Source organism: Ictidomys tridecemlineatus, chromosome 6 (assembly GCF_052094955.1).
Source record: "Ictidomys tridecemlineatus isolate mIctTri1 chromosome 6, mIctTri1.hap1, whole genome shotgun sequence".
Classification (NCBI taxonomy): domain Eukaryota; kingdom Metazoa; phylum Chordata; class Mammalia; order Rodentia; family Sciuridae; genus Ictidomys; species Ictidomys tridecemlineatus.
Window position 1 is genome coordinate 80901193 of NC_135482.1, and position 27883 is coordinate 80929075.

At 32.1% G+C, this 27883-nt stretch overlaps 1 protein-coding gene across 5 annotated transcripts in view; it reads right to left on the reverse strand.

Moving 5' to 3' along the window:
• The window catches only part of Ccdc91 (coiled-coil domain containing 91), a 330550-nt gene that overhangs the window by 121737 nt on the left and 180930 nt on the right, over nucleotides 1-27883 (reverse strand). For 4 of the 5 annotated variants that reach the window (XM_040280858.2, XM_005339928.5, XM_078014978.1 and 1 more), the window contains one exon: nucleotides 17781-17888. The exons of the other annotated variant lie outside the window; for it this stretch is intronic. In XM_040280858.2, coding sequence (XP_040136792.1) covers nucleotides 17781-17888 — 108 coding nt within the window. The remainder of the gene's footprint in view (nucleotides 1-17780; nucleotides 17889-27883) is intronic. 5 annotated transcript variants of the gene reach the window in all.

Below are 27883 nucleotides of genomic sequence, written 5' to 3' on the forward strand. Positions count from 1 at the left end.
GTCAATGTATCTATCTGTAAAGCATCTTGTCCTGATTCTGTTATTACCAATTATTCTCATTTTATTGTAATTGCCTGGTAGTACCTTTGGTTTTCCTCACTTGACTGTAAGCCTGTGGCTTACACTTTCTTTCCTAAGGACCATTTTCAGGGTTTGATATAAAACGTGCAAAATTGTTTCCTGTCCTTATATATAATATGGACAAACAAATGAAGAGTGCATAAATGAACAGATAAATAAAATGATGTCTATCAAGCATTTTGACCAATACACAGGATATAGTTAGTCCCCATTAAATATTATAATTATTTAGTAACTTTTATATTTAACTGTTGGACTTATTTCACCTTTATCGTCTATAATTATTTTGATGGCAGACGTTTTACTTTAAGTTCTATAATAGCCACATTAAATGTCTCAATAAACATTCTGAATGTTATATTTACTTAAATTTGGCTGTGCAAAACACGAATCAAAATTAATCAAATTTGGGGGATATAGCTCAGTTTACTTGTATTCTGGATTTTTTTCACCATTTCTTAGATTATTTTAGTTTTCTGTTTTTATTCCTTTGGTTTTACTTACTAATCTTTGTTCATACTCAAATTACTAAAATTCATGACAAAAAGGAAGTTTCACGATGGATACTATTGAAATAGATAAGACAATCAGAAACTATTGAAAATTTATACCCCAATAAAATAGAAAATCTTGAATACATCTATATTGTATAGATGAAGAATTCAATGAGCTTCTTATTTCTAAACCTTCTTTCCCTTCTTTTTTTTAATGTTTATCTTTTCAACTTAAAAACGAGAATCATATGGTCATCTCAATAGATGCAGAGAAAGCATTTGACAAAATATAGCATCTCTTCATGTTCAAAACACTAGAAAAACTAGGAATAGTAGGCACATACCTCAACTCTGTAAAAGCTACATATGCTAAACCTAAGGCCAACATCATTCTAAATGGAGAAAAATTGAAAGCATTCCCTCTAAGAACTGGAGCAAGACAAGGATGCCCTTTTGTACCACTTTTATTCAACACTGTTCTTGAAACTCTAGCCAGAGTAATTAGGCAAAAAAAAAAAAAAAAGAAAGAAATTAAAGGGATACCAATTAGGAAAACCAAGCTATTACTATTTGCCTATGACATGATTCTATATTTAGAAGATGCAAAAAATTCCACCAAAGAAATTTTAAAACTAATAAATGAATTCAGCGAAGTAAGAGAATACAAAATTAATACCCATAAATCAAATGAGTTCAAATACAACAGTGATGAATCCACTGAAAAAAATTTAGGAACAGTACCCTATTCACAATAGCCTCAATAAATAAAATATATGGGAATCAATCTAACAAAAAAGGTGAATTACCTATACAATGAAGGAACCCTAAAGAAAGAAATTTAAAAAGACCTTAGAAGATGGAAAGATCTCTCATGCTCTTGGATAGGCAGAATTAACATTGTCAAAATGGCTATACTACCAAAAGCGTTATATAGATTTAATGTAATTCTTATTCAAATCCCAATGACATTCTTTGTAGAAATAGAAAAAGCTATCATAAAATTAATTTGGAAAAATAAGAGATCCAGAATAGCCAAAGCAATCCTTAGCAAGAAAAGTAAAGCAGGAAACATCATAATACCAGATTCAAATCATTACTACAGAGCCATAGTAACAAACACAGCATGGTATTGGCACCAAAACAGATATGTAAACCAATGGTACAGCATAGAAGACACAGAGACAAATCCACATAAATACAGTTATCTCATACTAGACAAAGGTTCCAAAAACACACACTGGAGAAAAGATATATTCTTCAAGAAAAGATGCTGGGAAAACTGGAAATCCATATATAGCAGAATGAAACTAATCCCCTCTCACCCTGAACAAAAATCAACTCAAAGAGGATCAAGAACTTAGGCACTAGAACACAGACTCTGTGCCTCATAGAAGAAAAAGTAGGCCCAAATATCTACCATATCAGCTTAGAAAATGATTTCCTTAACAAGAGTACTAAAGCACAAGAAGGAAAATCAAGAATCAAGAAATGGGATGTAATGAAACTAAAAAGCTTCTTCTCAGCAATGGAAACAATCAATAACATGAAAAGCTTACAGAATTAGAGAAAATCTTTATCACATGCACCTCAGATAAAGCATTAATCTCCAAGATATATAAAGACCTCAAAAAACTTAACACCAAAAACCCAAATAACTCAATCAATAAATGGGCTAAGGAGCTAAATAAACAGACACTTCACAGAAGAAACACAATTGATCAACAAATATAAGAAAAAACGTTCAATATCTCTAGCAATTAGAGAAATGCAAATCAAAACTAAGATTTCATTTCACTTCAGTCAGAATAGCAATTATCAAAAATACATGCAACAACAAATGTTGTCGATGATGTGGAGAAAAAGGTACACTCATATATTGCTGGTGGGACTGCAAATTGGTGCAACCATTATGGAAACCTTTGAATGGAATCATCATTTGACCCAGTTATCCCACTCCTTGGCATATACCCAAAGGACTTAAAATCAGTAATGTAGCCACATCAATGTTTATAGCAGCTCAATTCACAATACTAAACTGTGGAACCTAGATTCCCTACAATGGATGAATTGATTAAAAAAATAGTGGTAAATATACATACAAAGAAAATTACTCAGCCTTAAAGAAGAACAGAATTATGGCATATGCAGGTAAACAGATGGAACTGGAGACTATCATATTAAGTGAAATATTTCAATCCCAAAGAACCAAAGGCTCAATGTTTTCTCAGATATGCATATGCTAATTCACAAAAAGGGGGGCAAGTAGAGTGGAATAGAGGTTCTTCAGGTTATACAGGGGGAGAGCAGTGAGGGGAGAGGGTATGAGGGTAGGAATGATGTTAGAATAAATAGGACATTATTATCCTATGTGCATATATGATTACACAACATCATGTACAACCGTAAGAATGAGACCTTATATTCCATTATGCATGATGTGTCAAAATGCATTCTACTATTGTGTATAACTAATTAGAACAAAAAAATCTTTATTTATAATATCAAACTGTTGCCACTTCACTTCAGACTGCTGGGTGTGATGGTGCGTTTCTATAATCCCCACTACTTAGGAGGCTGAGGCAGGAGGAACCCAAGTTTAGAGTCTGCCTGGGCAACTTATCAAGTCACTGTCTAAAAATAAAAAAAATAAAAAGGGCTGGGGATATAACTCAGTGGTAGAGTGCCATAGGTTTAATTCCTAGTACAAAAGGGGGGAAAATGAGACAACCTAGGTTTATCTTTCTGCTTAAATAAATAAAACACAAGGAAAAAACATAATATTTGTGAGGTAGTAAACTACTGGCAGTACAGAACAGCCCTGAAAATGAGGAATCAAATGAGATAAGTTCTAGAAATACACACATTTCACTGTCTGGAGAGTTTCTGGGGCTCAATGAAGAAAATGCAAAGTAAAGCAAAACCTGGCAATATCCTTCTCAAGATAAAAAAGAGATGAGATTCCAGAGATGCCAAAGCAAGGCAGTTTACCTAGTGAAGTACCAATGAAAGAGGAGTCCCACAGAGATCTTTGAAGATCTGCAAAAGGTTTCTTCCCCAGAATCTGGCTGAGTGTGCATGTGAGAAAAACCATCCCAGGTTAAAGGAAAAAAAAAAAATACCCAAAAGAAGCAGTAACAATACCCAAAGTTCACACAAGTCTAAGAATAATTAGAGTTTTTCCCAGCCAGACTGAAGAAACCCCCTAGGGCACTAAGTAGAGGGATCAAAAGGATACTGTCTCAGGAGTTAGGCAACATCAGCCATAGATTACAAGCTGCTCTGGTTTCACCTAACAAATTATAAAAACAAAGTTTAAAAGGGTCAAAACTATTTCTAAATAATAATTATACCCCAGGGAAAAAGCCACAGAATGCTGTTTGAAATATCTAACTATCTAGCATCAATGAATAAAACTGACAATGACTGGCATCTTATCAAAAACTAGCAGGCATGAAAAGAAGCAGCAATATACAATTCGTAACATGGAGAAAAGGAAATCATTCAAAACTGAACCAGAAATTATACAGATGATAGAATTAATAAGAACATTAAAATGATTATTATAGCATAGGCCATAGGCTCAGGAAAGTGAAAAGAAGCATAAATATACTACGATTGAAATCAAATTTACAGAAATGCAAAACTGAATATCTGAGATGGAAAAAAAAAAACACAGAATGGGAGTTTATGGCGGAATGCAGAATGTAGAATTAAAAAAATTAATGGCAAAAGACCAAATGCTTTCCTCCAAGACTGGGAACAAGGTTAAGAATATCTACTCTGATTATTCCCATTCATAGTTTACTGGATAAATTGTCCAGTGCTGGTAGCAGGCCTTCCCTGGCCCCTGGGGCCCAGCCCCCAGTTCCTTGTTCTGCATGTCAAAGTGGCCAGCTCACAAGGCCATGACGCAGACTTGCGGTTCTCATGTTTATCCGCCTGAGACATATGTGCTCCACGGAACGTCTTGACCTTTTCTGCTCTGGTGGACTTCCTGATAAGGGAAGTTTCGGTATCTAACAATGGCAGATGTCACAACCGAATTTCTCCCCTCTCCCTCCCTCTTTTGAGTAACTTTCCACTTCTGCTGCTTGGGGTATAAAAGGAGATGATGTTAGTAATAAAGTGGTGACTCCTGGATGAAGAACCTTGGTGTCCTGTGTGTTTCTTAACCCCACCATCCCTCGCCGGACTTGGCTCCGTTAGCCGGACACGGCAGTCCAGTGCAGTAGGACACTCCTCCCCCCGCAAAAAAAAAGAAGAGGAAGGGGAGGAAAGAGGAAGAGGAGAAGGGGAAAATATGAATATCAGAAAGAGAGTATCTGTATTTCAAGATGGCATGATTTTCTATGTAACAAATTACAGAGAATCTCTAAAATAAGCTCCTAAATTTTTCCCATTGAAAAAGTTTGTCAAAGCCACATGATACAAAGTCTATATTAAAGCATCATGCATATTTCTACTAACAAGAATTGAAAATTGATATAAAATTGGAACCATTTACAATCACACTAAAACATGAAATAGTTGTAGATCTAACAAAGTTTATATAATATCTGTACACAGAAAACCACAAAAAAACTGTACTATGGTTTCAATGTAGTTGGTCCCCTTTGAAACAAATATTGGGTTTAATAACCACTCTGAGGTATTATAAGTGTGGAAACTTAATCCAAGTATGGTGTTTTGAGGTGTGGCCTTTGGGAGGTGATTAAGATTAGATAATCATGGGTGAGCCCCCATGATGAAATACTGAGAGAAAGACATATGAATGCTTCCTCTCTTGCCATGTGATTCCCTGAATGGCCTTGGTACTATGCCAGCAAGAAAGGCATCACCCAGTCTGGCTTGGCTTTGAACCTCTAGAACCATGAACCAAAAAGAACTTTTTTTTTTTTCAATACTTATCTATTCTGTGGTATTGTATTATTAGCAACAGAAAATGGACTAATACATACTGATAAAAGAAATCAAAGGCGGACTAATAAGAGATAAGATCATTGTTCATAGGAAGATTCAATAAATTTTTAGTTTCACTGTGGCAATATAATTCAAATCAAAACACATCACCAATATATTTTGTATAACACAACAAGCTGATTCTAAAATTTATGTAATTATGCATCACTTAATGACAGAGATACAATTCTGAAAAATGTATTATTAGAAAAGACATATCTACCTACTATCTTGGTAAGAAGCGGTATTGCTTCCATTCACAAAACACTGAAAATTAAGCACTCAAATCTTGTGTACTGTCTGGGAAAATAATAATAATATAAATTAAACTGTTGAGCTTAAAAAGTACTATTTCACATCAATCATTTTATTTTTCAGTATTTCATGGGAGCATCAAGAAAAATAGCAGGTTTCTTATGAACTACAACTACCCAATAAAAACAAGAAAAAAGGTTTCCTGGGCAGCAGCAATTTGCCAGAGATAACCCGATACTAAATATGAGGAAGAACAATTTCTGCAGATAGTTAGCTATCATTGTCATGACTCAGCAGAATGTTTAATTATTATAAAAATGAAGTTACAGACTATCAAGGATATTGACAGAAATGAAAAACTATTCCAAAAACCATGTAGAAAAGATGGATTACCTATAAAACACAATTATTTAAAACAATATAAAAGATAAGTAACAGAAGAGATATAAAGGCATAATTATATCTTCAGTGGAAAAAACTGATATTGAATTTAATATAACTTGTCAAATTTCATATAGCTTGTTAAAAACAGTCTGAAATATTATTAATTTATTAATGGCATATCAAAAAATCTCAGAAAAAACATTAATGAAGTTTTATACTTTATAATTAATAAATATCATAAACAAGAAAGAAAAATGAATGCACAAAATAGGAGAGGAAACACAAAGCAAAAGGTAAAAAAAAATTTGTAAATATGGGGTAAAATCCAGTGAGACCTATAGAAAAAGCATATTTTATTCTAATTCCAAAGTCTTAAATTGGAAGGGAACCTGTAACAAAAGATAATTTAATTAAATAAAACAAAGTCTTAAATTGGAAGAGAACCTGTAAGAAAAGATAGTTTAATTAAATTAAAAAAGCAGAAGTTTACTAACGTTTGTATTTTAGAAAACCCCAAGAAATGAGTAGTTCTTCAAAAGATGGTTTTGAACTCCATCTTAAATAACATTTACAAACAACAGTGAATATTTAGAAAGGCGACAAGACAAGGAAAAGACCAAGTCTGTAGGGGTGGCAACTTATGGGGAAAGGCAAATGATGGCAGATAAAGATTGGTTAGTAGAGCTTGTCAATGCAGATTCTTCTGGATCTTCTCTAGGCCCATTGGGATACATTGTTCTTCAGTAGCTACTACTACTAATGAAAAGATTTCAACAAAGAGGTATAAGGAAATTATATAGTTGCCCAAATCCAAATATAGAATAAAAATTATGATGTAAACTGACTGACTTTTCAGCTCACAAAGATATAAAAATATAAGCACACTTTGCTCTAACCTATACCATTAGCTAATTTGAGGCTAAAGGCATAAAATAAGTGGAATGAGAAATTCAGAATAACAGTTTCTGGATAAGAATAATAAGAAAGGAGTGTTTCTCTTCATTGATAAGGATTATCTAATATACCTATTAAAAATGTAGATATATGAGCTCAAACTAAATCACAAAGAACCAAAATGAATAGGGAAGAAGTCGCTTACTCTGCACAGTTAAAACACACTCTATCCCCATTCCCACACACTATTCTCAACATCAAAACAATTTGCAAAATGATATGACAAATCATGTCTCCCAACATTGTGGAAACAATGAATAAACCCAGTTCTTGTTAAAAAATATAACAGATGGAAGTGTACCAAAAAAGACGGCTTTTGTAGATTAAAACAGCTAAATATTGCCAATTTCCTAAGGTTCAATTTCATATATTCCTTTACCCTCTTAGAACTGCTTCATCAGACTATGGAGGAAAAGGAGCATTATTAAAAAGTAATACAAAGGATTTTTTTCATGATGTTGAATATTTGAGTAAAACTTACTAGAAAGAGGAAATCAAGAACCCAAGATTCCCAAATCTTCCAAATTTTACCAACTTCAGAAGCAGAAATTGGTTGAATTTTTCACACTTCAATTCTGACCTATAAACTAATTTGTGAATAAAACTCTTATTGAAACACAGAGATGCATTCATTTTTACATTGTTTATGTCTTAAATTGGAAGGGAACCTGTAACAAAAGATAATTTAATTAAATAAAAAATAAATAATACCCCCAAAAAAACAAGGAAAAAGGTTTCCTGGGCAGCAGCAATTTGCCAGAGATAACCCTATACTAAATATGAGGAAGAACTGCAAGAGAGAGCAACAAATATTTACCATCAATCCTTTTTTAAAAAGTGCCAATAACCTTCCTTTAAAGCAATCATTAAACAATACAACAAAGAATTATAGATGACAGGCCAACAAAAAACATAAAATTCTATCAGTACTCAAAACAGCAGTAAGCAGAAAATTGGGAAGGGGTCAATGAACACTTGGGACAAATAATAAAATGATAAATAATAATGAAATGATACATTTAAAAATATTAATAATCACAAGAAATCTAAGATATTTTAAAAATACAATTAGAAGTTAGCAGTTGTCTGTTCAAAAAAGCAAGTTTTTTCAAAAATGTTCCAAAACATTAATAACAATAAACTACCTTAAAGCTTTCAACAAGGGATCCATTTTAAACATACATAAATAGGTAAAAAAATGAAAGGGCCACGGAAAATACACCCCACTAACAATAATCAAAATAAAGGTGGAGAGTTTCTATTAATATGATTGACACAGAATTTAGGGAAAAAATATTACCAGAAAGAGAAGGGCATTTCACAGCAGTAAACATACAACTAACTATATTAAGAGGATATAATAATTCTAAATGCACATGTTTCAAATATATGTGTGTCAAAACTAATAGAATAACCTGATAGAACAGTATGCAAGACCAGTTATATCCATAACTACAAGTCAGATATTTCAATGTCTGCCTCTGACTGGCAGAACAAGGAGAGTAGAAAACACTAACAACAGCAGAATACTTGACCAAGATGATCAAAAGCCTGACCTAAGTGATATTTGTAAAACTCTCCACTAACAGCAGCATATACAATCTTTTCAAATAGATGAAGAACATTTATCAAGACAAACCATATTCTCGGCCATAAAACGAACCTCAAAAATACATTGAAACCACATAAATATGTTCACTTTCGGCACTACAGTGAGATTAGAAACTAATAAATGGAATACATCTGGAAAACATGAAAATATTTGGAAACTATATAAATACTTTTAAGCCCAAGAATAAAAGGGAAGATATAACAATATCCTTACACTCAGAAAATTATACTGGTATATAAAAAATCCTAGGGAGTTAACAAAAAAACTACTGTAATAAGTTTTGATCATTTTGAATAAAAGATTTATAGCAACTGTATTTCTATACCATACTAATTAAAACTAGATAATTGAAAAGGAAAAATTATTAAAGTTCAAAAGTGAGCATTTGAAATACAAAATACTGGGGCTGGAGCTATGGCTCAGCAGTAGAGAGCACTTGCCTGGCATGTGTAAGCCACTGGGTTCAATCCTCAGCACCACATAAATTGAAATAAATTAAATAAAGGTATTGTGTCCATTTACAACAACATCATCAAAATACAAATTAAAAAATTTTTAAATAAAATATAAAATACTTAGGTATAAACTTGACAAAAGATGTAAAAGACTGAACATTGAAACCTTATAATATTGGTGAGGGAAGTTAAGGAAGCCCTAAGTAAATACAGCAACGCACCATGTTTATAAACAAGAAGACTCAAAGTTGCAAAAATATCTTTTGCCCAAATTGACTCAATTTAAGTGCAACAAATATGACAAGAGGCTTTGTTGAAAAAACTGACAGGTGCTAATAAAAGTTATATGGAAATAAAACATACCCAAAGTAGCTAAAAACAACTTAGAAATATCTGAACAATTTTGGAGGATTTATCCCACTTATTTTCAACACTAACAAACTATCTAGAGTAAATTAAACATAGTAGTACCAGAGACAGACAACTAGTTTAATAGAAGAAAACAGAATCGTGTAATAGATCCACCTAAATATTTTCAACTAGTTTTATTTTATTTGTTGATTTTTGACAAATGTACAAAGGAGATTCAGTGGTCGAATATTCTTTTGAAGCAAATAAAATTGGAAAAAGAATGGATACTGATATGCAAAAAAGGTAGTAGCAGTTCAATCTACATCTAGCACCATATATACAAATCAACTTAAAATGGGTCAAATTAAACTTGTAAATTATTTTAAATATCAGAGAAAATATTTTAATGTTGAATCAGGCAAGAGTGTTTTTTTTAAAATATGAGACCAAAACTACAACCAGTACAACAAAAATGGATAAATTTAAAATTATAGCTCTAGAAAATACATTAGTAAAATTAAAAAAAGTTACAGATTATGGCAAAATATTTACTAATCCTTCTAATGAATAATTTATATCCAGAATATATAAGGAAATCTCAAATTAATAATAAAAAAACATCAAATGGCAAAAAAATTCAAAGACTTTCCACATATACTTACCAGATCACCTAGTTAGGTATCTCCAACTAATTAGTTATTCACGAGAAGTAAGCATAGATCCATATAAAGTCTTATTCACTAATAAAGACCTTGTACAAAAAACAAAAATGTAGGGATTTGTTGTTAGACCAGTTTTACAGGAAATATTTACAGAAAAAGAAAATGATATAGGTCAGAAACTTGGAAGTATATAAAGATCGGGAAAGTATCTGAGATAAAACAAAATTCTATAACATACACTACATGTTTTTATGGTTTATGTTTTAAAACAAAACAAAAAAATTTAATTTTCTTATTCCTAAGTGAATAATAAATTTTGCTCAAAATAATAATAGCGACAAGTAATTTGATTATATGTACATATATATGTGTCAGTGAAAAAGACAATAACTATAATGATACAAGGGACAGGATAGAGGCATTTGGATTGTTTAATTATTATGAAATTATATTCATACTATATGCAAAACAGGTAGTATTTTTAGGGCACCCACTACAAAAGTTTAAAAAAAAGTATAATTGACATGCTAAAGAAGCAGAAAATAGCATTATGTAAATGCTCAATTAAAACTCACAAGGAACAAATAAAAAGGGCAACGAATATAAAATAGTAACAAATATGGTAGATATAAAATTGACCACATCAATAATCACTGTAAACATCAATGATTATATAAACATACAAATTAAGAGAGCATTAGTGTGATGAAGAAAACATGACATGACTATATGTTGTCCAAAAGAAATTCACTTTAAATATAAAGACACATATTTTAAAAGTAAACAAGTGGAGAAAGATATGCCATGATAACACAAACCAAAAGAAGCACAAGTAAGTACATTAATTTCAGAGGCCACAGACTTCAGAACAAGAAAAGTGGCATTATAGAATTATCAATTCTCCAAGAAAATACAAGAATGCTTAATGAGTGTGTACTTAACAACAGAGCACGAAAATCCATGATGTGATTATAAACTTATCAGAAGAAATAGATGAATCTAACTATTAGTATTGGAGACCTCATTATGATTCCATTATAAATGAACAGATCCAGTAGTCAGAAAATCAGGGAGAACACAGTTGAACTTAACACTAATACCAACTGAATATAAGAAATATAGATTGCACCTGCAAACAGCAGAATATCCATTCTTCTTGATCTCTCATGGAACAATCTCTAACACAAACTACATTCTAAACCACAAAATATATCTTAAGAAATATACAGTAATAGAAATCATACAATATCTGTTCTTGGATCTTAAAAGAATTAAACCAGAAATTAGTAAGGTGGATGGTGGGAAAATACCACAATACACTTCTAAATAATTCATGGGGTTAAGAAAAAGAAAATCTCAAGAGAAATTTCTAAATATCTCAAACTAAGTGAAAACATAACTTGGAAAATTGTGGGATGAAGCAAGTAATAGGAAATTTAGAGCACTGAACATATATATTGAGAAATGAGAATGACCTAAAAATCAACAATCTCTGCTTCTCCCTTAGGATTTGAAGAAGAGTAAACTAAATTTAAAGTAAGCAGATAAAGAAATAATAAATTAATAGAAGATAAAACAGGAAATATGGAGAAATCAACAACACAATACCTGGCTTGTTGAAATGAATCCATAAAAAGTGATAAGGTTCTAGCCAAGCTAACCAAGGAAAAAAGAGAAAAGACAGAAATTACTCATGTCAGAAACAAAAAGGGGCTATTACTACATATCCCATTAATATGCAAAGGTTAAATAACAGATTACTATGACAACGCTATGCTCACAAATTTGATTAACCTAGATGAAATAAACCAATTCCTTCAAAGACACAATCTGCCAAAATGCACAAAAGCACAAACAGACAATATGAATAAATTTATCTATTAAATTTAACTAAGTCAATAATTAACTGCTATGGTCTTACAGTTAATGTCTCTGGAAAATTAGCATGTTAAAATACTAACCACTAAGATAAAGGTAATAGGGGGTACAACCTTTGGGAACTGATTAGGTCATGAGGATTATGGGATTAGAGTCCTTATAGAAAAGACTCCAGAGACATTCCTTTACCTTTATGCCATGTGAGTTATAGTAAAAAGACCAGTTTAGGAATCTGTTCCTTGTCATATGCTAGAGCTGCAGGTGATTTTTCTTGGACTTCTCAGTCTCAAGAACTGAAAAATGAATTTTTAATGTTTATGAAATGCAAGTTTGTGGTATTCCATTACAACAGCTCTAATAGAGTAAGACAACTTTCCAAACAAGAAAAGAACAGAGCCAGATGGCTTTACTGGTGAATTCTAACGAAGAATTAATTAAATATTTAGACTAATTCTCCACAGTCTCTTCCAGAAGGTAAAAACAGAGTATATACTTCTTAACTCATTCTATGACGTCAACATTACTCTAATACTAAAACCAGACACAAATATTAAAAGAAACCTACAGACCAATTCTCTCATGAACACAAAGGCAAAAGTCCTCAACAAAATATTAAAAAATTGAAAATCAAATAACATAACACATCAACAAGCTAAAGAAGAAAAATCACATAATCATATTGACACAAAGCATTTGACAAAATCTAATCAACATATCCAACATGTATATGTGATAAAAACTCAATGAAATGAGAACAAAAGATAACTTCCTCAAAGGAATAAATAATACCTAACAAAAATCTATAGCTAACATCTGATGAAAAACTAGAATCTTTTCCAGTAACATCACAAAAAAAGCTAATGCTTTAGTTGTAGATTGACACAATACACTCATTCATTCATTTATTTGTTTGTTTTTGTGATGCTGAGGATTGCATATGGTGCCTCACACATGCTGGCCAAGTGCTCTACCACCGGGCTACAACTCCAGCCCTCTCACCACTGTTTCTTCACATCATACTAGAAATCCTAGCTAAAGCAAGACCCAAGTAAAGGAAATAAAAAGTACATGGATTGGGAAATAAAAGTGTCCTTTTTTATAGATGACATGACTGTTTATGTAGAAAATCCTAAAGAATGGGCAACCTCTGGAATTACTAAGTGATTATAGCATATCAAAGTTATAGAAGGCAAGATTAGTATACAAAAGTCAATTACTTTCCTATACACTAGCAATGAACAAATGGAACAAATAAAACTCAAAATATATTACATTTCCATTAGCAATCTTTAAAATGAATCATTTTATTAATCTGACAAATTGTATATAAGATCTACATGAGGGGAACAACAAAACTTCAATGAATTAAATCAAAGAATTACTAAATAAATAAAGACATACTCCATGTTCATAGACAAGAAAGTATCAATATTGTCAGGGTGTCAGCAGTATCTGAGGGCATTTCTGGTTATCACAATTGAGGATGTTCCACTGCCACCTAGTAGGCAGATATGAGGGATCTTGGTAAGTATTTTACAATGCATATGACAGTTCCTCAAAACAAAGGGTAATTAAGCTCCAATAACATTAGTGCCAAGGTTGAGAAACACTAGATTGAGTCCATAAATCTGTACACAACACCTTTCTCCAAAGGTGTTAGAGTAATGAAAGTCTTTTCTCTGAAAGGTGCTAGAATAAATGGATGTGCATATGAGGTGGAGGGAGAAGACATCTGATGATATCACCCCATCATACCCCAAATTAATTAAAAAACTGATCACATAATTAATTGAAGAAAATACACATCTTTTGAAAATACAGGAGGAAAACCTTTGACAGCTATAATTAGGCAAAGATTTCATAGATACAGAATTAAAAGGATGATAGATAAAAGAAAAAAATTCCATTCATCAAAAGTAAATGGAATTAAAGATAGCATTAAGAAAATAAAACTAAAATATTCATAATGCATACATACAGTCAAAATTTTGTGAAAAATCTTATTATTTATGTATGCAATTTAGGAAAATGAACAAAAACTCCGAATATGTATTTCATGAAAGAAAATATACAAACAGCCAGTAATCACATGAAAAGACGTTAACCATCAAAAGTCATTCAGATAAATGCCATTGGATTAGATACCATTCCCCACTTTCTCCTGTAAAAAACACTAAATGACTAAAAATACCAAGCTCTAAGAGGATAAATCAAAGAGAATTCTTATACATCAGCAGTTAAGAATGTAAAATGGAACAAAACTTTCAAAAAGCATTTGGCACCTAGTTATAAAGTTAAACACACTTACTATGTGATCCAGTAAGTCAATATCTAAATATGTATAAACAAAAATAAAAATATGTCCCAACAATTTTATGCAAACATTCATAGCAGCCCCTAACTTTAAGCAATCTAAGTATTTAACAATAAGTGAATAGATAAAAAGATGCTATATGCCTGTATAAGAAAATATTATTCAGTAACTGAAAGGTATAAATACACCTCCCTGCCACATACACACACAAAGAATCTCAAAACATATTACGACAAACCAAGGTATCCAGACACAGAAGAATCTAAATTATATTTTATATAAAATTATAGAAAGGATGGAACGGGGCTAGGTTCAGTAGTAGAGCACTTGTCTAGCATGTATGAGGCCCTGGGGTTCAAACCCAGTACCTGGGGCGAGGGGGAAGGAAAGGTGAAACAAACAAATAGCAAGAGAATACAGATTAGTGGTTGCTTGGGACCAGAGATCATTTGAGGAGCATGACTAGACAATAATGAGAAAGCTTCTTGAACTGATGCAAATGTTCTATATATTGATTATGATGCTTATGTTCCCTATAAGTATCCTAACCTTGAGTGTTCTTGGCCAAATATAGGTACACACATTCCTTAATAAAGGATGCAATTAATTTTACGTAGAACATATTTAAAATAGTTGATTGATAGGCTTTGGGGTACAGCAAATTAGGTACAGATAGGTTAACAGAATTAAGCGACAAATCAAGGTTGAATCCAGTTTTTCCCTTAAATTTTCCCTTAAGTTTTTCATTTAAGGAAAGAGAGAGGGGAGTCAATTGATTACTAAGGAACAATACTGATGCTATATTTGTACTCCTCCCCCCAAAATTCTTCTTGTTAAATAAAATTTACTTACTTCCAGTTTGAAATGACATCTCAAGAGCTAGCAAATGTGAAATTACCATTTCTAGCACTCATGTGGTTTTACAAACTAACCATCACACTGAACTTCTTATGTTCCCGTTAAGTATCCTATCCTGGAGTGTTCTTGGCCAAATACTTCCAATTAATAAATAGGATACATCTTTCCTTTTAGGCAACTTTACATTTCTTTTAGTGATGTTTTATAGTTTTCATTGTAAATGGTTTTCTGCACCTTGGTTAAGTTTATACCTAGGTATTTTCTGAACTTGGATGCTATTATAAATGGAATTGCTCTCTATATTTTCTTTTCAATTCTACTTGGTGTAAAAACAACTGGTTTTTGTATATTAATAATTTAATCCAAAACTTGTTTGAAACCATAAATAGCTTTACTTTTGGCTATTTTTAATGAGACATCACTAAAATAAATTATTTACAAATTTATAGGAAAAATTCAATTCACAAGCATCAAATCACAGGAAAGGTTCAGAAATTTGGGAATTTGCAAATTCAAAAACCAAATTAAAAACCTTGGACAAACTTTAAGATGACAAGAAACAATGCACTAGGGACTTACTCCAAAAACCCTAAAAAGAGAATCATTATCAATCAATTAGCAATCCCTACATCCAGACCACATGCTTCTGTTTAACCTGTCAGTGAGATTCTATAATTACTATATACTAAAAATAGCCATATCTTAAATTCTTTAACTTTCCTCTTGGGAGTAGTTACAGTAATTGCCCTACCTTTTATACTAGATATGCTTCAGGTAAACAATTTATATTTTAGTTCCTAATTCTTCAGATCAAAAGGAACCATATCTGGACCTGAGAATAGAGACTGCAGCACACCAAACCCTTCCCCTATCACCTAGAAATCCTGGACTTTTCAGTCCAAGGTCTTAGTAAGACAGAACTTTCAGATTTTCTCCTATGGAGACAAGATATATAAATTTGCCTATGAGATACAGGCTTCAAATACATGGTGACCAAAAGAGCACTGAAATATATTAGTTCAGTTTACTAAATATCTCTTGCTCTCCTGCCTTTCAGATGGATGGTAAGATCTCATTAGCTGGCCCCATTATGATTGGAGTTTGGGGACATGTGGACATAAATTGGAATTGAAAATGTCAACTCCAGGTCAGAGTACTTAATTATTGATACAAAATCTAACAGGACTCTCTCACTCTGCAGTGATATAGTATATTGAGTATATTTCAATGTTCCACATAGAAAATATACTCAATATAGCTGCCATGATGGCAACATGAGACAGAAACTGAAGAAAACCTTCAATATAATGCAGCATGAGTAAAATATAAATGTTTGTTTCCTGGAGCCAGAGTCTAGGAAATATTTCGACTAACATGTTTTATGCTGCTTCAAAGTTCTATGACTTGAATTTTTCTCTGTGATATTTCTGTGAATAAATGAAGTCATTACACTTTATACTACTGATGGCATGGTATTTCACCACCCAAAATAGTATGATTGTTATATCCAATTTATAAAATTCCCTGTGTGTTCCTTTTTTCAAGCCATTTATTAAAAGAACACTGAAAAATATTTAATAGAACTGGTCCCAATCTTCAGGAAGAGGTAGCACATGTATAAATCTATTTAAATTCGCTATTTAATTTTGTTTTCTAAATTGTAGCTAATTTTCTTTTCATCCTATAAACAGTACATTTAAATAAAGTTGATTTAATTTTCATCTATATTATTGAAAAGTTGTACAAGAACATCTTGCATACATTATTTATACTAGGATACATCTACAAATTCTCCTCAGTTGATTCCTTACTCATTCAAATTTTTAAAAACAATAAACATAAAAAAAAAGTAATAGAAGAATTCAAACAGAAACCATGTGAGAAAAATGTAACTCAAAAATAGGTGTTTTGTTACCCCCATTAATATGTACAATTTTTAAGTTTTTAACATATTTGTTAAATATAAATTTTATGTGTTATTATTTATTTATTTTGGTACTGTGGATTGAACCCAGAAGGTTTCTACCTCTAAGCTACATTCCCAGCCCTTTTTATTTTATGTTTTTGAGACAGAGTCTCACTAAGTTGCTAAGGTTGGCCTCAAACTTGTGATCCTCCTATTTCAGCCTCCCGAATCACTAGGATTACAGGTATGCACCACTACACCCTGCCTGAATTTTCAAAATTCAAATGTTATTAACTTCTGGTCACTAAAAGTCATTCCATTGCCATAGTGCACTTGTAGTTATCCCTTTGCTTCTCCTATTTGTTAAATATTATTACAACCCCAAAATTAACATAATAATCATTAATTTGGGAGCAAGCCCACATATTTTAGGACTTTAGTCCTATTTTAGGTCTATCATAAAAGTCTCAAAATTTGAGTTTACATAAGCATACTTTTTCTCCGAAATAAATCAAGTGAAGTAAATGGCATGAAACTGAACAAATAGCACTAGAGCTCTCAGAGGAGGAGAGTCAAAAGAAAAGCATAAATATACACTGCATGTGCACTTTTATTACCTGAGTATTTAGCAACTCTTCACACTTGTGGGCTTGTTTCTCAATTGCACAGATGTACTGTTTTTCAATAGCTTCTACTTGTTGCTTAACTGAAGACTGCAGTAGTGCCTATAAACAAGCAAAAGAAATCATTTTGATCACAAACAACCTGAGGGTATACTGTTGGCATGTGAAGTTTTTGACAGCTGTACAAATTTGAAATATAACACCCTTTTGCATTACAAAATACATATTTCTCAACAGAGAAGCCCATTTATAGATATTACTTTAAGCTTTCAATTTTAGGTTTTCCTATTTGCTAATATTATAATTTTTTTGGCTCACCTATTCATTCCACACACCTTCTCTTTAAGAAAAGCCAAGTCATAGAAAATGATAAAGAGAGTGAGTAGTTCTGTTAAATATAAATTCAGTTCAGTGAAGACCACACAGGACGAGAAGCATATGAAAGCTGCTGAAAAAAAAAAAAAAGAAAGAAAGAAAGAAAGAAAGAAAAAGAAAAAAAGAAACATGAAAAAAAAAAAAGCCAGACATATTTCACTGGCTGACAAAACTCCACATCCTCTCGGCACACTGTAAGATCCCATGGGCCAAGCATGATCTTCAAGACCACAAGTCAAGTAAAAGCAGATGGAAACTCTGAACAACTTCAAACAAAATAACTGCCCCCCAGGAAGTTCACGCCGCCAATGCAAAAAAATATGTTAATGTATGTAAGTCAGAATCTCAAGGCAATATTCATAAAAAGTAATAAAATGTGAGACTCGACAATCAGAGTATAAATGCAAGAACTTAAGTAATATATAAAGATATAACCACTGTTCTAAGAAAAGCCAAATCACCATTTGAAGATATTCCACCAACTCACTTCCTTACTGGAGATGTTTAAAATATTATAATCTCTTTTCTTTTACTTTAAAAAACTTTATTTATGTTATGCTAACATGATTGTAATGGTCTCTTCATGCTATTTATAAATTCTAAATCATCCTAAAATAAGCACTGAACCATGTACATAGAGCTCTTTAGTCAATATTCTATTTTTAAAGGTCTATCTGGATAATAAACTACTCATAATCAGAATAGTAAGTTGAACAGACAAATCTTACAGAAAACAGACCATTGGCACATTCACTGAGAAAAGAAAAATAAGTCAAATCCCTTAATCTCTGTTTTGAAAACAGATTTATTAAGTTGGAAACAACATGCATTAAAATGATAAATAAATAGACATGTATTTTCAAAAATACACAAAAGTATTTTTTAAAGGAATGACTAAGTCTCAAATTTTCAGATAATTTTTTTTCCAATGCAGACTATCTGATGATGCTACTATTACTACATTTCATTAGTTACCACTGAGAAACTGCAGAATTACTGGTAAATTAGTAAAGAAAAATAATATTAGGAATTGCTTACCAGAGCCGTGTTATACCTCAATATATATAAGATATGTCTTCTGGATTCCATAATGATAGATTTATATACAGCATCAAAAGTTAATCCTTTTACACTGTATCTAGATGCTGTAAATCTTTGATTTACCTTTGGCAAACTGTAATATTTGGTGAATTTATAAAATTTTAATTAGAGAATAATAAAGACAATTCCCTTGGAATAATCATAGTGTCTTTTGTAAAGACAAAAATATCATTCTTTGGGGTGGGGGTGGGGATTAAAGATATGGCAGAACTGTTTGCACAGTTACAAGTTATTCCAAATTTAAATAGACAATCATAATTTTTAGTCAACTATACTCTTTGTAGGCCCAAATTAATAAAATAACATTCTTTTTACATAATTAAAAACATAACTTGAATAGTAATATTTCCTTTATTGACTGATTTATATATAATATACTCATTTTCTTCCAGACATCAAGGAGGTTCATGAGTTAAGTCAGAGCTAAAACTAAGGCTGTGGATCAAAAAGAGGAGCAATGCAAAAGTAACTAGCTTCCTATAGAGTTCAAACCTGTCAGTTTAGCCTCACTCAATCATTTATATGTACAAAGGGGATATCTACAAAGAGGATACAAAGGGAGGTATGTATAGATTTTTTAAAAATATCTTTACTCATTGAGTTTAGTCTAACATTGAAGACAAATATTCTCTTGATAATCACATACTATATTTATGTGCAGGGTGCATAACAAAGAAAGAAAAGATACTCAAGATCACCTGTAAAGACTCAGTACTATACACAAGAATATAAAATAGATAAGAATAACTAGAGTGTGAAAGGTAAAGTTAATAAGATGGAAATGGTGAGACAGGGAGGAATGAAATTAGACAAGTGCCAGATATTAAAAGATCTTGTACAGCACAACAAGGATTTTAAAATTTTGACCCACACTACTTAATAGAGGGATTATTACTGCCATAGTCCTAGAAAATGAGGTAATTTTCTAAAACTGTCCTTACTCCTAGAATATTAACTATTATGGACATACTTATGTTTACATATTAGTACTAGCCAACTGCTTTTATGGCTTGATTTACTATTATGTAATTGAATATGTATCATTCAATGTTATATAACATAACAACTGCTTTTAAGTTTCTCATAAATTTTAAGTACAAAAATGAACATAGATCTTAATTTTCCAATTCATTGTTTTCTTCTGCAATTGTCTTTATAAATACTAAAAACAAAAGCATTTCTTCACTTAATACAACATTATAAAAAGATATATGAAATTATTTCCTTTCTAATCTATTTTAAGTCATTCTTAACACACAGAAAAAACATTAAAATTCTCCTGATATATATAAAAGATCTTGTACAGCACAACAATAATATATATAATACATATATTATATATATTATCTAATATATATAATAATATATATATATATATTAGAGATAGAAATGCAAGATGTATATCCATGTATTCCATATTGAAAAGAATGCTACCAAGGGCAAGAAATGTTTTGTACCTAATAAACTTAGGTCTTGGTCACTGTTCTATCAGAGATTGGCAGTATTATCTCACTGAATCCACCTCACTAAGCTTGGGGAAAACTCATTACAATACTTAAGGAACACTGCAATTTTAGAAGTGTGAGCAAGATTATAGGTTCCTTTAGTACAAGAACTCAGTGGTACTTGTCTCTATACCCATGTACACTCATTGTAGTGTTCCCTGCACATAGTGTGGGTAATGCTATTCCCTAAATGGTAGTCCATTTTTTTAACAAATAACTTCTACCATTAGAAAATGTAGGCCCAACTCCCCATCATATTGGCTTAGGAACTGACTTCCTTTAAAAGACTTCTAAGGCACAAGAAATAAAATCGAGATCAATAATTGGGATGGTATCAAACAAAAAAGCTTCTTCACAGCAAGAAAACAATCAAGAATGTGAAGAAAGAGACTACAGAATGGTAATCTTTATCACATGGACCTCAAATAGAGCATTGATCTCCATGATATACAAAGAACTCAAAAACTTAACATCAATAAAAACAAAAAATCCAATCAGTAAATGGGCAAAGGAACTGAACAGGCACTTCACAGAAGAAGAAATACGAATGGTTGAAAAATACATGGAAGCTGGGTGTAGTGATGCTCGCCTATAACAACAGCTGGGGAGGTTGAGGCAGGTTTATGGATCTCAAATTCAATGCCAGCCTCAGCAAAAGCAAGGTGCTAAGCAACTCACTGAAAGAGACCCTGTTTCTAAATAAAACACAAAATGGGCTGGGGATTGGCTCAGTGGCCAAGTACCCCAATTTCAATCCCAGTAGCTCAAATACTAGAAACTACTGATGTGCATTTCTTTAATGAATTGGATGTATGCTGGAATTTAAATGACAAAAAAGAAGCATATCCAAAGTGGACTATTGCCATCAGACTAGGATTCATTGTTTCAACAAATCTGCCAGTTTTTCTTCTCTCTTGAAATAGCCAAACTGTTACAGATCAGATTCCAGCCTCATGAAATTAATTACTTGTCCAGATTTGCAGAGCAGATGTGTCTTTCAGAACCAGATGGTATCTGAAACATTAATATGATCTTGGTAGTTATGAAGACCAGAAAAGTATACTAGTTAACAACAGTTATTATTATTTTGAAAGTCACAAAAATTTTATCTGTCCATCCTTTCAGTCACACTTACTTACACAAATGGAGAAAAGTATATAAGCTACAGAGCAATTCAGAGGCAAAACTTACCATAAACACAATATTCCAACTAGGATTTAAGCTGTAGAAAACGGGAATCTTTGCTCAACTCACAGACACACACGTACCTACGACAATGTCTAGCACATAAAAGCCATTCAACAAATGTGCTGAATAAACTGAAAAATCAATCCTGATTTTGATATGTCCAAATCTGTCTATTTGCTTTTCAAGCACCAATTTTTCTCTATCATTTTAAAATATTTCAGTCTTTTTTTTCAAAATTCTTTTCTTCTTTCAAACTTTCTTTTCCCATCATAGCTAAAAAGAAAAGGAGCATAACGGAAAGGTATCTGCAAAACACTTAAATTAAGACTATGAGGGATACTTTTATATTTTTTATGGTGTAAATCTTCTTTTTGAAGATGGTGGAATGAGATGAAAATCATTACCTTAGGTACATGTATGAGTGCACGTGTGGTGCGACTCTACATTGTGCAGAACCAGAGAAATGAAAAGTTGTATTCCAACTATGTACAATGAATCAAAATGCATTCTGCTATTATGTATAACTAATTAGAACAAATAAAAAAAACTTCCTTTTGAGAAAAAGGGTACTTCAAATTTTACAAAGCCAATAAGTTGTTAGCATGTTATGTAATATTCCCTAAAAAATTTCAAACATAAGCAAATTTTTTAAATTATTTTTATTTTGTCATATAATTATACATAATACTTGGATTATAAGCAAGTTTTATTATTTAAAAGGAGAGCCCCCTTGAATAAAACTTTGTAAAAACTTGACTAAAGCACATATGTAAAAAATGATCTCTTACTGAATTATTCATTTATCTTTTTCCATGAGAAAGGTTTTAAATACCTACTTTACAAATTAAGAAACAAAACACTATGATTAAGAGATGTGCCCAAAATCACAGAAAAAGACAGTATAACAAATAATTGAATTTCACTCCATCCATTTGCTTCTGTTTGTCTTAGCTACTCTAACCCAGCTAAAGCAGACTTCTTTTTCTGAAAAAAGCACTTATTCTCATTTGTGTCATTCATTTAATTATTGACTCATTCAACAAATATTCACTGAATTAATACTTTATTCCAGACACTGTTTTAGGTACTGGATGTACAAAGTGAATCAAAAAACAAGGTTCTTAATCTTCTGAGTTTACATGGTTGGCAAAATGATTGAAAGGGCAAGGATGATAAGGACAATTGAAGGTCAACAACACAAATCATTACTGATGATACTACCTGCAATGAAGAATATAAGAAGGTAAAAATTAAAGAATGGTGGAGGGTAAATTTTTCAGACAGAATATTCAAGAAAGGCTCTCTTTAAAGATGGATAAATAGAGTTTAAGTGTCACAGGTGGAGAAGGAAAAACTCAGCCATACATAAGTCTAGGAGTACATTCTCATCTGTCTTAATTGGCTTTTCGTCACTGTGACCAAAATACCTGACAAGAACAAATGAGAGGAGGAAAAGTTTATTTTACACTCACAATTCAGAGATTCAGTCAATGGTTGGCTGACTCCATTGCTCTGAGCCTGAAGTGCAGCAGAATATCATGGAGGAAGAGCAAGGCAGAGGAAAGCTTCTCAGCTTGAGGCAAGCAGGAAGCAGAGAGAACACAAGAAGCCAAGGGCAAAATATAATCCCTCAAGGCATTCTCTGAGTGACCTACTTCCTCCGGCCATGCCCCACCTGCCTACAGTTTCCACCCAGTACAGTGCTCCTTTCACATTATCTATCCATCAAATTGATAATTCACAGATTAGGTTATAGCTTTCATAGACTAATTTTACCTCAGAACATTCCTGCATTGTCTGACATGATCTTTTGGGGGATAATATGCAAACCATAATACCTTTAAAGGTCACAGCACCAAGTCCTGGAATTAAAAATAATACTAATCAGGAGTTCAAGAACTAAAATAAAGTCTAGGATACAAACCAGGGAATTTCAATAGATATATTCACATTGGTCCTTCTTTTGTACTTTAATAATTGGCCAAACTCCTAATCCCAGAGTGTATAGTTTTGCAGGGCTCTATATCAGAATGAGTTTTCAAACATCAGAAAAGTAAGTAGAAAGCCAGGATCCAGTGGGGCATGGCACCTTATTTCTACTGTAACTGCCATGAGAAACCACTACAAGGCTTTAAGCAAGGAAATTTCTATAATCTGACATATTTTTAAAAGCCTTCAAACAATGTTGCATGGTATAAAAGTCACTCAAATATATCAAAACTTTTCCCATCAATGTACAATTAAAGAAAAATGTAGTATTTACTTTTCTAGGAAACATTAAATAAATTAGAATCAAAATTAACACAACATGCATGGATTATTTTTTAGTACTGTAGGGTCAAGTAATTAATGCAAAAATCCTGCCTGATAATGAAATTTAATTATAATAAGAACTCACAGAATTATTTTCTTTTTATATATCTTCACAAGAAAAATCCTACAGGTATACCTATCAAATAATATTTACTTGAACTTCATCTGAACATTGTCTAACATGCAGTTTTTCTACAGTACTTACAGTGGTAATAATGACTATAAAAATGAAGAAATAGTGCCCAAATGATGGCAGCTGATTACATCTGGTTGTGAATGTCACTCTTGATTAATAATTTGTCCTACTTATCAACTCTTGGCTATTTAAAAATATTGTGTGTCAATTTTGTGATCTAAAACTTTAACCTATAACTTCATTGGTTTGTTCTTCCAAAGAAGAAAGTGAACACTTGATCTCATTCATTATTATATACACATATTTTAAAACAGCCTCATATTGGTGAGCTAGTAGTCACATTAAGGTACAGAAGTTAGTTGTTGGTTGTGTAAGAGGAGAAACTTCAGGCACCTCAGAAAACAGTAGACATTTTAGAAAATTTGTTGGAGTACGAACAGAAATAATGTGATTAAAAACCTCTCATGGAGAGATGATTTAAAAATACAATGTAAAAAGGACAAGGGAATAAAGTTTTCTCAGACAAGGATTTAATCTGAATTTAAAACTTTCCTTTGTTCAAGTCTGGCTCTGGATTCAAGTCCAAGTTCATGGTCTTGCTACCCAGCTGGCAGAGATTAAGCAATATTCAGACCCTGGGAGATCAATCTTTGGGGAGAACATAGGTGCAAGAGTAAATGCTAGTGGTCTGAGAGTGATGAGAATAGATTTGACCCTATTTCTTTTTAGAAAGCAGAACAGAAACTAATACCTAACATTTTGAGGAAGAAAAATGGGCTAAGGAAAAAAAAATTTCGCCCTTTTTCCTTAAATTACAAAAAGACGAGAAATTCCAAGGTCATGTTGAGGCTACTGAAAATTGATCCTGTTTCATATCTCAAGCAATTGGAATTATGATTGGAATTGCAGTGATTCTCAGATTTTTATATGTATTTGAAGAGTAGTGCACTGTTACTATACAATTCAAAAAGAAAAATGTTAAATTATGGGTGTAGATCTAAACATGGAAATTCAATATAGTCTAGCCATGCTATAAAGTGCTCTGCAGGCTGTGAAAGCCAAAGAAAATCTTCAGGACAGAGGGAATCATTCCTGTTGGCCTTGTTGTTAAGGGATTCTAGTAACATAAGAGTTGTTACCTCAAACACCACAAAAGTCTCCCAGTGAAAATTTCTTTTGTGCCATGGACAACACATTAAAATTAAGAAGTTTCTAAAATTAAGTATAGCACAGAGACTCTACATGTCTGCCTTCCAGATACTTTAACCTTCTGAAAAGCTGCCACATGGATAGGCCTCTCCCTCAGATGCCACAATATTTCTCCTTGTGACTTGAATCAGAGCTACAGTTTCACTTAAAAAAGAGAGGAAAGGAAAAAAGAATTCTGACTGGAACAACCTCTTTATAATCTTTTATAGCATTAAATAAAGCACCTGTTTATTAACACATGAGCCTCAATTCCTAAAATAAGGAATCAGAGGCTATGGGAAGACAAACACTCATATAGATGTCAGAAATATTTGGCTTCAGCACAGATGTATGAACTTTCTCCAAGGAGGCAATATATTTTGTTAAATAGAGTCTGGAATCAAGTCTTGAGTTAGTAACCCGGCTTTTATTTAAAACTCCGCCTTTGTTTGTTTACATGCATGTATTCATTGCACTATATCTCTCTGTCTCAGATTCCTCATACAATAAATGTGGAGAGTTCCAGAATCTCTTCTCTACCAGTGGCAAAGAAATCCTGTCAGATTATGACAGTTTACTTAATCCTTTGCATTAATGATGATATTATACCTAAGACTGTTCTACTAATTTGTTCTAATAATTATTCTAATAATATGTTGTTTTTTAAGACTTATATTCATGCTCTATGGATTATTTTCTTAGTGATTGGATTTAAGACCATTAAAATAGTAATTTCCTTCAAATTAACTGAGATCCATTCATCAAATACGTATCTCAAATAATAGAAAATAAATTTTCCTCATATTGAAATTTCACCAATAGTTAAAAAGAAATTAGTGATTTGATTTACATAAAGCTCATCAGTAGAAAAATTTTTAAAAAAAGAAATGTGTCACATTAGATTGGGTAGAAAGAAGTGATGGGAGAGGAGGGGAGGGGGAGGGGAGGTAGGCAGGGATAGGGGGGATAGGAAGCACAGCAGAATAAAGTAGACACTAGTATTGCAGCCCTTTATTTGATATGTATATATATGTCTGTATAACCAATGTTATTCTGCAACCTGTACACTCAAAAAATGAGAAATTATACCCATTTGATTCAAATGTATGATATGTCAAGATCATTGTATTGTCATGTGCAACAAATAAAAAAATGAAAAATAGCCTTCAAGACTTCATTTATTCATAAAAAAAGTAGTTTGTGAACTTAGATGACAATTTAAAAATACTTCTACTAGATGCTTTTCTAGTTAACCATTAACAATATTACATTATAGAATCTATTACATTAAGGGTAGTATCTAAAATACTTAAAATCCACTGATGTAGGCACAAAAATCTCAGAAGACATCACTCCCAAAACTAAAGAAGGTGCAGAGGTCCTCAGTAGTGTCAAGTCCTAACTTAATGGTCAGTAAGGAAAAACCCCAGGGAAAGTGACAAAGTCATCAAAATGTCTCAGAAAGAATAATACTAATGAGTATAAAAATGTCTCACTATTATATCATGGCACAAAGTAAATTTACTGGTTTAATAATAGACTAGATTGGGTTTTATAATGGAATAATTATCAAAAACTGACTATCTGAGTATCCTGATAAAACAGTAAGGTGAGGTAATCTTATAACTTCATGCTCCAGGTAAAATAGAATAAATCAAACTTACATGTATCATTCCTCAAATGGAAATCCCTTTTTACTTGAAACAAAGCAACTTGACAATACACTGTTAATCAGAAATGTGCCAATTGTAAGCAAATTATTTGACCTCTACTAAGATAAAGGTTGAGAATAAAAACAAGCCCTTTATTTTGATATTGTATTATACCCTAATTAGAAACAAAACAAACATGTTAAAATGCTATTCTCAAAAATGGTATTAGTTATTACACTCCTGCTTTCCTTTTTGAGATCGTGTTTGATAGTTCAAAGTAAAGAATAAACTGAGTCACTCTTTTCCATCAAGCAAAAAATTTAAAAATTAAAAGTATACACATTCACATATATATGCATGTATATGTGCATTTATTAAATAGTGGTACTGGGCATTGAATCCAAAAGTGCTCTACCACTAAGCTACAACACCAGCTATTTTTTTTTTTAGGTTTATTTTGAAATAGGGTTTTGCTGAGTTGCCCAATATAGCCTTCAAATTGTGAATCTCCTGCCTCAGCCTCCTGTGTAGATGAAATTACATGTGTGAGCCACTGTGTCCAGCAGTGATGGGAAGTATAGTCTTCCCATCAGCTTTACAAATAGTTCTTTTGTAATGTCCTCATCTGGAATTAGAAAA